The sequence below is a fragment of the Penaeus vannamei genome, chromosome 18 (genome assembly GCF_042767895.1).
Source record: "Penaeus vannamei isolate JL-2024 chromosome 18, ASM4276789v1, whole genome shotgun sequence".
Taxonomy (NCBI): domain Eukaryota; kingdom Metazoa; phylum Arthropoda; class Malacostraca; order Decapoda; family Penaeidae; genus Penaeus; species Penaeus vannamei.
Window position 1 is genome coordinate 1444368 of NC_091566.1, and position 13033 is coordinate 1457400.

Here is a 13033-nt window from a genome sequence, read left to right on the forward strand (position 1 = left end):
TGCTCTTTGTCTAATTTTAAGAGAATGGGAAAGGCGAGAGCCACTGCTGACCTGGCTAAAAAAAAGGCACCAAGTTCAGTAGCTACTTCAGTGGTTGATAGTTAATGGTTAAAAAGCCAAATAAATGTGCTAGACATCTAAGCTCATATTACACTATAGGAAAGTATATGAAAGGAGAGGTGAAGGGTGATAGTAGCTATGCGTCAACTATCTAGAGTAATCATGAAAGGTTAAAGATGGGTAAAGGAGTTGATGTGTAAATGGGCTATGGTGGGTCTAGGGTAAGGGAATTACGTAAGGGTTTCACGTGTGTATCCAGGAGGGAGAGAGAATGTACGTGTAGTTGGAGTTGCGGGGGGCGGGTTGTGTTGGGAAGGAGTAGGAGGAAGTGTTGTAGGGGGAATATGAGTAAGAGGAGGTTGGGTATCGGGAGGATGGATATCGGCAGGAGTTGGAGTTGAGGAGGATGGATTGTGTTGGGATAGAGTAGGGTGTCTCAAGCATATATCTTTGAATATCTTCCATGGTTTCTCCAGTGGAGTTGGTTGGAGAGTCTTGCGAGACAAATGTTTTCTTATGAGGAGGGGAAGAGGAGACTGGTGTCTGAGGAATAAAGGCAAAGGTAAGTGGAGAATTTGACTGGGGAAGGTAGGAGGTAAAAGTGGAAGTTGGGAAGTAAGTAGGTATAGGGGAGGGTGTAGGAACATTCTGGGTTGGAGGGGGAGGGGCAGAACGAGCGAGCAACATTACTAGAGTAGCGAGTATGAGAGAAACCTTGTCGGCGTGCTTCTTGTTTGGCTTCACGTAAAATGAGACCATTTTTGTATCTGAGTTGCTACTTCAAACTCAAACTTCTAAGCTTCTATAAAATATATATTACGGGGACCACCGCAGTTAGCACATGTGCGTATTTGTACAGGGCAGTTTGATCGGTTCTGACTGGGTTGGGCACATAGGGTCCACGTCGGTCTGTGGAACGGCAGTTTTTGGCAGGATGTCCAAAGCGCTAACAGTTTTGACGTTGACTGGGAGGAGGTTGGTATGGTCGAACAGGGAGGGAGTGTCTGTCCAGTAATGTAGATACGAAAGGTAATGTGTACAAAAAGTAATTTTGGCAATGTTGGTGGGTTTCTTTCGATGACTACTCGGAGGAATGGAGTAGCACAGTACTGATATCACACCATGGTCTTTGAGGTAGCTGAGTAAGAATTCTCCACAATCTGACCAATCGATATCCATAGGACACTTTGCTGGGGAGATAGACAGTTCCAGCACAAGTATTAAGAGTTGAATGAGGTTCTGGAGGAATGGGATTACCAGAGAAATCAGTTAGATTTGATAATGCTATAGCTTCAGTTTCAGATGTAACTGTAACGAGACGGGAACGATCGGGTCGGATACGGAAAGGGACTCTGCCCACTTGCTTTTGGAGGCATTGTTGAAAGAGAAGTGTTGCCTGAGTAAGGAGCTGTAGGGGGAGCACGAAAAATCGGTCCTGTTTGGCTAGGCTAAATAGAGTATTTAAGATGATGGTAGAGTTGTGGGTGGTAGAAGGACGGGGACGTGTCGAAGAGGGAGCATTGTTGAGGAGATAGTATTATGGAGAGATGGGAGAGAATTGCTGTAAGGTAGTAATAGAGGAAGATGAGGTGATTGGTGAAGAAGGCTGTAAGGGCAGAGTTGGAGTCTTGACTTGGGTGGATAATGCATAAGTAGGCACTGAGGAGTGGGTAGTATTTGTAGTGTTCAGAGTCGTGGTCAAAGGAGAGCCTGGGGTCGGGGAGCCAGGAGAGTTTGAATTGGTGGGGCTATTTGATGAAGGAGCAAGCCTCATTGCCTCTAATATGGGTTCTACATCTTCATTACTGGCCATGGAGAGCCTTGGCTATGTTGGGGAAATAAACAGTCCATCCATCAGGGTTCTTTTGAGGGATAAGGGCTAAACAACAAAACAGGGGAATACCATGCCCAATGTTTCCTCAGGCCGTTCAGGACTGGCACAAAGCCTTTCATCCTTTCATCCTTTCAGCACGGCTCTTACGCCTTAGGAAGTAGATAGTAGAAGGGGTTGGAGAGGGGACGGATACAAAAGAACTGGAGGGAGAAAAGAGCATGCAAAATTAGTTTAGTCGAGGGCTGAGGCCCAAGGCAGGGTAGATCCCCTCATTGGGTCTCAGTCTCCGTCTCTTAAGCCCCCTCACGACAACAACGGGCAAGGGATTGAGGGAAGTAGTTACTTGAAGAGGGTCAGAAATTAAGTTATTATGAATATGGAGGATGAGGTTTTCCTGATAATTTATGGATCCATCGCCAGACTGCAGAGATTGGTTTAAATGATGTTATGGAGGATACATGCTATCTTTTCCATTGGTTACGGCAACCGCGACCCCTCTCGCGCGACAGGTATCGAGTAGATGATAAACATTCATCGAGATGCCAAGTGCATTCCTCCTACCTCAATTATTTTCATGCATATAGGTAATGTCGGATATCTATAACACAGCAAAACCCAGCATGATATATCAATTGTCATCTTGGATATTATATTCCAAAATACTGTGTACCAGTCGAAAAAAAAGTACAGCAAAAGAGGCAGCCGTCAACAGCGGCCATTCCCATTATGTTAGATAAAGTGTCTGTCTTCTCTGCTGGTTTCCTTATAATGGTACGCCATCGAGTTCATTTTACCAGTACTTTCTTCCACTGTTCTTTTTCTTTGTTTAGCGGAGTTTATCTTCAGTTGGGTACAGGAATTTGCACTTTATTTCTCATATTCCCTCCCCTATGCCGTCCTTTCGCGGCCGGGATGGCGTTTTTTCCTCTCCCCGGTTTGCGGCAGAGGTGGGGATGGGCGGAGGCGTTTTGCTTGCAATTCCTCTCTCTCCTTTACCCCCATTCTGCTACAGGTGTGGTGGCTTGAGCAGGGGCATCACGTGTGTCCTCCCTCTTCCCCAGCTAGATTTCCGCTCCCTTCCATTCGCTCTGGGCTCAGTTCAGGGGCGTATGGGTCGCCAGGAGCGATGGGCACTAGATGCAGTGAGCCTTCGCTCCACGTCCTCACCATCCTGCCAACTCCCTGCTCCGTCGAGCCTCTCGTGCTATGCATTAGAGGCTCCGACCTTTTCAGCAGCAGAGTCATCAGCGACGTTTGGAGCTCGCTGCACTGGGTGCAGCGAACTGATGCTCCGCGTCCGCACCATCCTGTCATCTCCCTGCGCCGTCGAGGCTCTCGTGCTGTGCACCAGAGGCTCCAGCCTTTTCAGCAGCGTCCTCACCAAACGGCTTACCTCCCTGCGCCGTTGACACACTGGCTCCTCCCCTACCTGTTTCCACGCCCTTACATTGGCCCCCTGCTCAGATTGGGTGCAGTGAGCTCCTGCTTCTCGTCCACACCCTCCTGCCTCGTGCTAGGCGCATCTTTCATTCCAGATGTCTTAGTCACCTAAACCGACGTGCTCGGCTTCGGAAGGCAGGTCCCGTCGCTGCTCATCAGCTCAAGACCGCTGTCCACGCCATGCTCCTTGCGTGGTAGAGGACTCCTTTTCACCGGATTCTTGCCGAGAGTCTGCATGAGGCCCCAGAATGGGCTCATTAATGATCTCAGTTGCGCTGAGCCTCCGAGTCTTCGGAGAGTTACGGACGACCCCCTCTTTGCTGGGCAGCGCGGGACATGGCGGCTCTCCTCTTAAACTCCTCAGCCGCGTCACCGACTCCCTCAACCTCGGCTCTTTCGTCGCAGGCTCTCCTGCTCCGACAGACATGGACCAGGCAAATCCTGCGTCGATCGCGGAGAGCCTCCTTGCATTACCATGGGAGATTCTCAATGGCCTCCCTTCGTCGTCCTCATTCCCCCTCTCCTTCTCAAGGGAAACGGGCACGTATAGAGGAGGCACCAATGGAGCCCATGGCAGGTCTTACCACCCATGATACTCCAGGTCCTTATCACCCTCACCATCGGCTCGCCACCATGGGGGAACGGGAATGAAGAAGAGATGGAAAAGAAAAGGAAAAGACCATGCAAATTCAGTTGAGGCGAGAGCTAAGGCCCAGAGTTGGGGTGATCTTTTATCTTGGGCCAGTTTCTGTCTCCAAATCCCCACCACGACAACTATGGCAAGGGATTGGGGGGGGGGGAGTGATCAAGAGATTGGGGGTTACTATGTTTAAATCTATAGTGCAGGATATCAAATGAATGCAGTTTTTTTCACTTTTATTTTTACCAAATAATCCAAAATTGCCTCTCGTATAAAATATATGAGATAGCATAACAGTTATCATGTTCCATAAAAATTAGTTCGAAATTCTTATGGCACTGTTGTAAAATACAAATTTGTCAATATTAAAGCTTTAAATTATTTAATATCTATTTTCAGTCCATTAACAGTTAAGGAAATTGGTCAATCATTCACTTTGTTTGGCATTATCATTTGGCATCATATGCAGATACAGATATAAATGAATATGACATGTTTAACTCTGAACTGATCAAGAAATCAACTGGAGAAAATGTGAAACACTTCCTTTAAATCGATGCCTGTACATATATACGTGTAACATATTACTTCCTCTTGAACATTAATACTCAAACATTCATTTTCACATTTTCTTTCTAGCTTAGGCATTTTTGACTGGCAACTTGGTAATGACACACTTCACTTCTGTGTAGTTCTGCAGAGCATACTCGGAGTTCTCTCTCCCCTGTCCTGACATCTTGTATCCTCCAAACGGTGTCTGAGCATTCAGAACATCATAGCAATTGATCCTGAAAAGCAAATGAAGACTTGAGCATTGCATTTCCATCTGAAATCATTAAAGCAACAAGAGCAAAAAGGATCTTGCCTCATACTGATCTGAAAAACCCACATTGGGGAACCTAATTCATAAAACCAGTTTCTTGACATGTCTGCAAAGTTTTTACAAAGGAGGCAAATTTCCTTTATAAGAATCAGGTAGTTACCCAAACTAGCATGTTTGTTAAAGAGAACTAAGTTATAAGTTTAGTTATTTTTCTTTAACAAAGGATGTACTTATTGATATTTTCTCTACAGAATACTGCTTGGCAAAGGCAGAAACAAGTCAGAATGTAAAATAGAAATTCAAACCTTACATGCAAAGATAATGTGTACTTGTTTTTCCAATCAGGAATTCCATGCTTTCTTATTACCAAAAAGAAAAAGCCTCTTTCCAAATAGATTCAGAAAATACTATACAAGCTTTTTCTTCATTTTATTTTTTAAAGGTCTTCACCATAAATAAACTATAACTAAACATAATATGTAACTTAAATCACCCTTACCATACAGTTCCTGCACGCAGTCCTTGAGCAAACATGTTTGCTTTGTCCAAATCCTTTGTGAACACAGAAGCAGCTAGGCCATAAGAAGTATTATTTGCACGTTCAATCACCTCACTGACATCACTGAACTTCATAATCTGTTGCACTGGCCCAAAGATCTGGTCAATGATAAGAATGGAGAAATAATCTTAAGTATGCCTTTTCAGAAACTAATTTCTAATGAACCTCATTTGTAATTTACCCAAAAAGTGAATCTTATTATTTCTTTCTTTGTCATAACCAGAAAATGAGGATGAATGGAGAGAGAAATAAATTTCGTAATAAATGTAAATCAAGATATCTATTTTTATTTTTATTTGAGCACTTTTACCAAACAATGATCAAGGCAATGTTTGGTAAAATGGATGTAGCCTTGAACAAATTTTTAAAATGTTTATTCATATAAATAACATTTCAGCATATCTGTAAGGAGTGAACTCAGCAAAATTTTATGCTTAAAATTCATAATCTTTATTAAGATTCTTGGCATTATATGAGCATCATCTCTGCTAAATTTATAGCTTTGTCAAAAGAAAATTTCTAAGTGATGAATATTTCTAAACACACTTACTTCATCTGTAGCAATACGCATGTTATCCTGCACATCTGCAAAAACTGTTGGGGCAATATAATATCCTTTTTCTCCAACACGGGCACCTCCATGAACCAACTTTGCACCTTCCTTCTTGCCAGAATCAATCATTTCCAAGATTTTGTTCATTTGTTCACCATCCACCTTTGAAGATAATCAACATTGATCATACTTTCAAATAGCTGTAATATTATCCAACAAATTTATTTACAATCATCTATAAGTTCATATACAAATTGAAAACAATATTCCTACCTGTGGGCCTTGCTCAGTTTTGAAATCAAAAGGATCACCAACTTTACGGACTTTAGCACGTTCTACACTGCGTTCCACAAATTCATCGTAAACAGCATCTTCTACAAAGATCCTTGTGCCAGCACAGCAACATTGCCCCTGTATAAAATTTATAATTCTTAGCATACAAAGAAATCAAGTTGTAGCTCTCAGAATCTTTCATAAAAAATAATTTCAGTTACAAGTAAATAACAAAAAACTCATCTCTCAACAATTTACCTGGTTAAAGAAAACCCCAAAGTGTGACTGCTCAACTGCATATTCCAAGTCTGCATCCTTAAAAACAATATTTGGACTCTTGCCTCCCAGTTCCAGAGTTACTCGCTTCAAGTTGCTAGCACCAGCAGCTTGCTGGATAAGATGACCAATCTACAGAAATTAAAACAAAATCATGTAAAAAACATAGGAAACATCATTTTGAATCAAGGAGATACCATCCCTCTGCATAAAATTGTAAAGGGAAAGGTACACCTCATGCCCAAAACAATACAGCCTGGCTCTGGTGACCACTTTCATCAGTACCCTCATTAAAAAAGTAATGCATCAAGTATCCTGGTTTCATATTCAGAATTTAGGCATGTACACCTGCTTTCTTAGTTTAATATAAATAAATGGGCACTGTATTCAACATTTTTTGCTTGGAAAGCAGTGCACAAGTTGATAAACTGTTACATGTAGGGTTAAAAATTTAATTGCTTTTATCAGAAACTGCCTGAATGATATAAAGTTACCCTGTAAAACGTTAAAAAATGAATAGATTTAGTACAAGATAACAAATGAATAAACCATTTCACACAATCTTTGAGGACCTTTTAAAATGGTTCAGTACATCTAAAAGAATCTTATAAAAGTCTCAGGCAACAAAATCTCAATTTCAAAATAAAGTTTGCCATATTTCTAGTGACAGCTTCAGCTTTCATTTTATTCATCAATTAACTATTTAATCAGGGTATATATATATCTATGACAATATATATAATCAGTGGGTGTAACACATGCAGATTTGTGTCAAAGGATTACAATTCTAATAATACAATTAATTTAACTCCACCTATCTCCTTATCATTAACATTTTTCAAAAAGAGCTTTTCAGTGAGTCAGAGATAGAGCCAATGTATATTTTGCACTTTCCGGAATACCAGTTTTTTGTTTTAACATTCACAAATACGAATCTCAAATATTCCAAACCATTACATATTCCATAGTTCAAGTACCAGTATTATATCTCTAAATGCTGTAATTGAATTCTATATGTGGATTGTACTACATCATTTTGAACACTGTCAGAGTTTATCCATGGAAATTTAATAACTAAAACCAAATTATTCAACTTTCTATACATGTCATTCCTCTGCTTACAGCTCATGAAACACTGATAACCGAGAGAGGACCATAAACATGGGTTAGAGGGACAGGGTTACTGCTTCACATAGTTGGTCTTCCCTCAGCCTTCCCTTCAACTTATAATTTTCCTCTATGGGTTAAGGCAAATATGTGCATGTCTAAAAAAGGAAGCAAATGCACTAGGATAGAACACCACTAAAAGCAAAATATAATCTACATTCCAGGAATACCCTGATAGCACATACCTCAGTTGATCCTGTAAAGGCTACTTTGTCAACATCCATGTGAGAGGCAATTGCAGCCCCAGCAGTTGGGCCAAAACCAGGAATAACATTGACTACCCCAGGTGGGAATCCAGCCTCAGCCACTAATTTTGCCACATGCAGGCCGGAAAGTGGGGTCTGTTCTGCCAGCTTCATTACAATTGTGTTCCCTAAATATGACAAAATAGTCATATTAGTACAAAATATTAAGTAAATCCGTCATGAAAGATTACATTTACTTACAATATAAACAGTTAAAAAAACAAAGCTAGCAACGACCACAACAAAAGAATTTGCATTATGCTCAAGCTGAAAGTAAGACACCAAAATGCATAATTAATGCTACACCCTACCTGTTGCAAGTGCTGGTCCAAACTTCCAAGCCTGCATGAGGAGGGGGAAATTCCACGGAATGATCTGGCCACAAACACCAACAGGTTCATGGCGTGTGTATGCGAAGTGAGGGCCATCAGTTGGAATGGTCTTACCATGAACTTTGTCAGCCCATCCAGCAAAGTAGCGAAGATTGCGAATACAAAGCTCTACATCCACCATGACTGAGTTTGTGTAAGGTTTGCCATTATCAAGTGTCTCCAGACTCTGAAAGGGTAATGGGACACATCATAAATCTCAATACTTGTATAACAATTGGAAGTGAAGTCATATTTTCAATATACCTACAAAGATTGGAAAATAAAGCCTTTAACAGAACTAAAATCAGAATCATTTATGAAAAAGTGTAATATAAGGAAACATATGATAAACAAAAGCACACACAAAAACAAACTAAAACTACTCTATCATTTCAATGCTAAAAAATTATAAAGATACAACTGCCAGGCACTTATTCAGAAGTTAAATCTCTGTAACCATATATAATTTCAAGGAAAAATTAAATGTCAAACAAAATGTTAGAAACAACTGTCAAAGCAAATTGGTGACTACCACTTACAGCAAGGTAGACCCTGTCGCGCTCCATCAGGTCAGCCAGCCTGTACAGGAGCTGACCACGGTCATAGGCATCCATCTGCCTCCACTCCGAGTTCAAAGAAAAGGCTTTACGAGCAGCCTTTACAGCCTTCTCCACATCAGCCTGTAACACAGCATTGTGATGAATATCATTAGAAACTTATTAAATGGTAAAATATATAAAATTCATATCAAATACAAAAGATCACTAATGTTCATTTATAATAAAAAAAGCAAATTACTCACCTTATCTCCTTCTTCAACCATTGCAATGACTTCTCCAGTTGCTGGGTTGACAGTTGGGAACTGCCGGCCACTTTCAGCCTTGTGAAATTCATTATTGATGAATACCTGAAAATAAATAAATAAATAAAAACAAGTACAAATTAATAAAGTACGATCTGGATCTGATACCGATAGGAAAGGTAGCTGATAGGTATAGTCATGGTCATGAACGCGAGACGAGGCGGCCTGATAAGCATCTGAGATTGAAACTTTTTCCCACAGTATCTTCCTTCACATAACGAATACAAGTTATGCTCTCATCTACTATGATAACATGTAAGTTGAACAAATCAATTGATTATTTACAATCATCTGCCACATCAACAGGTACGGTCATTAGCGGCGAAGTTACACAAAGAGGTTTTGTATTTTTCTTTTCGAAGTTACACAAAACGCTCAATGTAATTCTCGATGTATTCATTCTACTTGGCGAAAAAATATGGATTGACCTTCGAGCGACAATCCTCTGGAGCAGCTGCTTTGTCCCACCGGTAGACCAACCTGATGCACCGGTGTTATCTCTACAGCGTCTCCTCAGTCTCCAAGCCTGCTCGGTATGCCATTCCCACTTCGGTTTTGAAATCTCAGGTTGACAAAACTCTTTTATTTCATTTGTATTAAATACTACAGAATTGTAAATGTGACTGAATCCTTTGATAAATTTATGATGAAAAATCCTTTTCTGGGTTCGGCCATCAAACCGGTCGTTTCCCACAAGCTGGATCTTGGTTCCCCACACCGAACCACAAAACCGGTTTCTCAAAGTGTAAACTACCATTCGCTCCAACTTCTGTAAAGTGCAATTGCCGTATTATAAAGTACAATGGCGTACATTCATGTCTTTAGTGCCCTTATTACAAAGTTCGTTGGGGGGGGGGGGTAATAAAAACGAAATAAGTATTTCAACGTCTGTTTCCAAGTTATATTTTCGTAAAACTAACGGTCTCCGTGATGACTTTCATATTTCCAAGCCACATCTTGTCTATAAATGAACTGCTATTACTGACCGCAAATCAAAGAGCTTTATCCCTGTTCCTTGTAGGATTACGCTTGTTCCCTGTAAGATTATGCATTATGCCATTATTTTTATAACTGAGAAATTTTCCGGTCATAAATTGTAAGCAAATATAAAGTTTTATGTGTATATGTACTATAATATATATACCATACATGTACGTACAAAAATAATACATGCATACTAACAAAACATTTAAGCATAAATGTTTTTAAATAATATATACATACATATATGCATAAATTTATGTACATGTACATATACATACATGTATGTATAAATTCATGTACATATGTACATATGCATACATGTATAAATTTATGTACATATGCATACATGTATAAATTTATGTACATATGCATACATGTATGTATAAATTTATGTACATACACATACACGTATGTATAAATTTATGTACATACACATACATACATACACACATACATACACATCCATACATACACACACACATTCAAACATACATACACACACACATTCAAACATACACACACACACATTCATACATACACACACACACACACACATACATACACATACACACATACATACACATACACACATACATACAAACATACACATACACACATACATACACACATTCATACATACATACACACATTCATACATACATACACATGCACACACATTCATACATACATGCACATACACACACATTCATACATACATGCACATACACACACATTCATACATACATGCACATACACACACATTCATACATACATGCACATACACACACATTCATACATACATGCACATACACACACATTCATACATACATGCACATACACACACATTCATACATACATGCACATACACACACATTCATACATACATGCACATACACACACATTCATACATACATGCACATACACACACATTCATACATACATGCACATACACACACATTCATACATACATGCACATACACACACATTCATACATACATGCACATACACACACATTCATACATACATGCACATACACACACATTCATACATACACACATTCATACATACACACACATTCATACATACACACACACATTCATACATACACACACACACACATTCATACATACACACACACACACATTCATACATACACACACACACATTCATACATACACACACACACACATTCATACATACACACACACACACACATTCATACATACACACACACACACACACATTCATACATACACACACACACACACATTCATACATACACACACACACATTCATACATACATGCACATACACACATTCATACATACATGCACATACACACATTCATACATACATGCACATACACACATTCATACATACATGCACATACACACATTCATACATACATGCACATACACACATTCATACATACATGCACATACACGCATTCATACATACATGCACATACACACATTCATACATACATGCACATACACACATTCATACATACATGCACATACACATTCATACATACATGCACATACACACATTCATACATACATGCACATACACACATTCATACATGCATGCACACACACATTCATACATACATGCACATACACACACATCCATATATATACATACACACATCCATACATACATGCACATAAACACACATCCATACATACACATACACACACATCCATACATACACATACAAACACATCCATACATACACATACAATCACTTCCATACATACACATACACACTCACCCATACATACACATACACACACACCCATACATACACATACACCACACACCCATACATACACATACACCACACACCCATACATACACATACACCACACACCCATACATACACATACACACACATCCATACACAACAGGAACAACGAAGGGAAGGACAAGAAAACACACGGATATGCCGAAGGCCTTTTCGCTATTGCTTCGTCAGGGTGTGCCCTGACGAAGCAATAGCGAAAGGGCCTTCGGCATATTCGTGTTTTCTTGTCCTTCCCTTCGGTGTTCCTGTTGCAATCTGTTCGTCATTAATTCCACACATACATACACATACACACATATATACACACACACATACATACACACACACATACATACACATACACACATATACACACACATACATACACATACACACATATATACACACACACATACATACACATACACATACCTATATAAACAACGCAACACATGCATTTACATTCAATTAAACAACACATTGCTGATGTTACGATATTTTCTGAATATTTTAACATACAAGCGGAAGCGGTTTCCTACGCGGAAAAAAATAATAAGATTAGTAATCTGAATAATCCTTTTCATTCAATGCTTATCGTCAATCTCTGAACTAATCCTAATCCCCGGCTTTTCCTCATTAAGCACAATCACCAGATAATATTTATCTCTTGAACATCACTTCCACGCACGAATCTTTTATGCGAGATCCACTTGGCAACGCGCGGTGACCTTGAGATCTCGAGTTTTACTACTAGTTGTTTTGTTTCTCAAAGTTTTGTGTTTACTATCAGTGTCACCTTATCTTCATGCGACCGGCTTTCTCAGGAAAATATGGATCTCATGCGGCCGGGCTTTCTTAGGAAAATATAATTCTCCCAAGTACCTACTTACCTACTTACTTCATACATGTTTTCCTAAATGGGTTCAAGAAGTACGCGCCAACTTTAAATAGTATACAAATTTAAATTCCGATAAAAAAAACAGTTACTTAGTAACGGATAGACTAATACGTAAATCCAAGCTCTGTGTTGAAGTAAAAAAATAATAATAATACTATAAAATGAATCTTGACATATGGCAAGTTTACTAGACTTACCAATGGGAGGAAGCGCTGGGTGGGTTTGGAAACCAAGGTGATATTATAGCATTATATTCCTATGA

At 39.6% G+C, this 13033-nt stretch overlaps 1 protein-coding gene across 1 annotated transcript in view; it reads right to left on the reverse strand.

Moving 5' to 3' along the window:
- Positions 1 to 4409: 4409 nt before the first annotated feature.
- Positions 4410 to 13033, reverse strand: part of Aldh (Aldehyde dehydrogenase) — a 9471-nt gene continuing 847 nt past the window's right edge. The window contains exons 2-10 of the mRNA XM_027365416.2: positions 9044 to 9148; positions 8781 to 8921; positions 8182 to 8428; positions 7811 to 7998; positions 6441 to 6590; positions 6183 to 6320; positions 5907 to 6071; positions 5297 to 5454; positions 4410 to 4762 (exon numbers count right to left, since the gene is read on the reverse strand). Of these exons, the coding sequence (XP_027221217.1) occupies positions 4615 to 4762; positions 5297 to 5454; positions 5907 to 6071; positions 6183 to 6320; positions 6441 to 6590; positions 7811 to 7998; positions 8182 to 8428; positions 8781 to 8921; positions 9044 to 9148 (1440 nt within the window). The 3' untranslated portion in view covers positions 4410 to 4614. The remainder of the gene's footprint in view (positions 4763 to 5296; positions 5455 to 5906; positions 6072 to 6182; positions 6321 to 6440; positions 6591 to 7810; positions 7999 to 8181; positions 8429 to 8780; positions 8922 to 9043; positions 9149 to 13033) is intronic.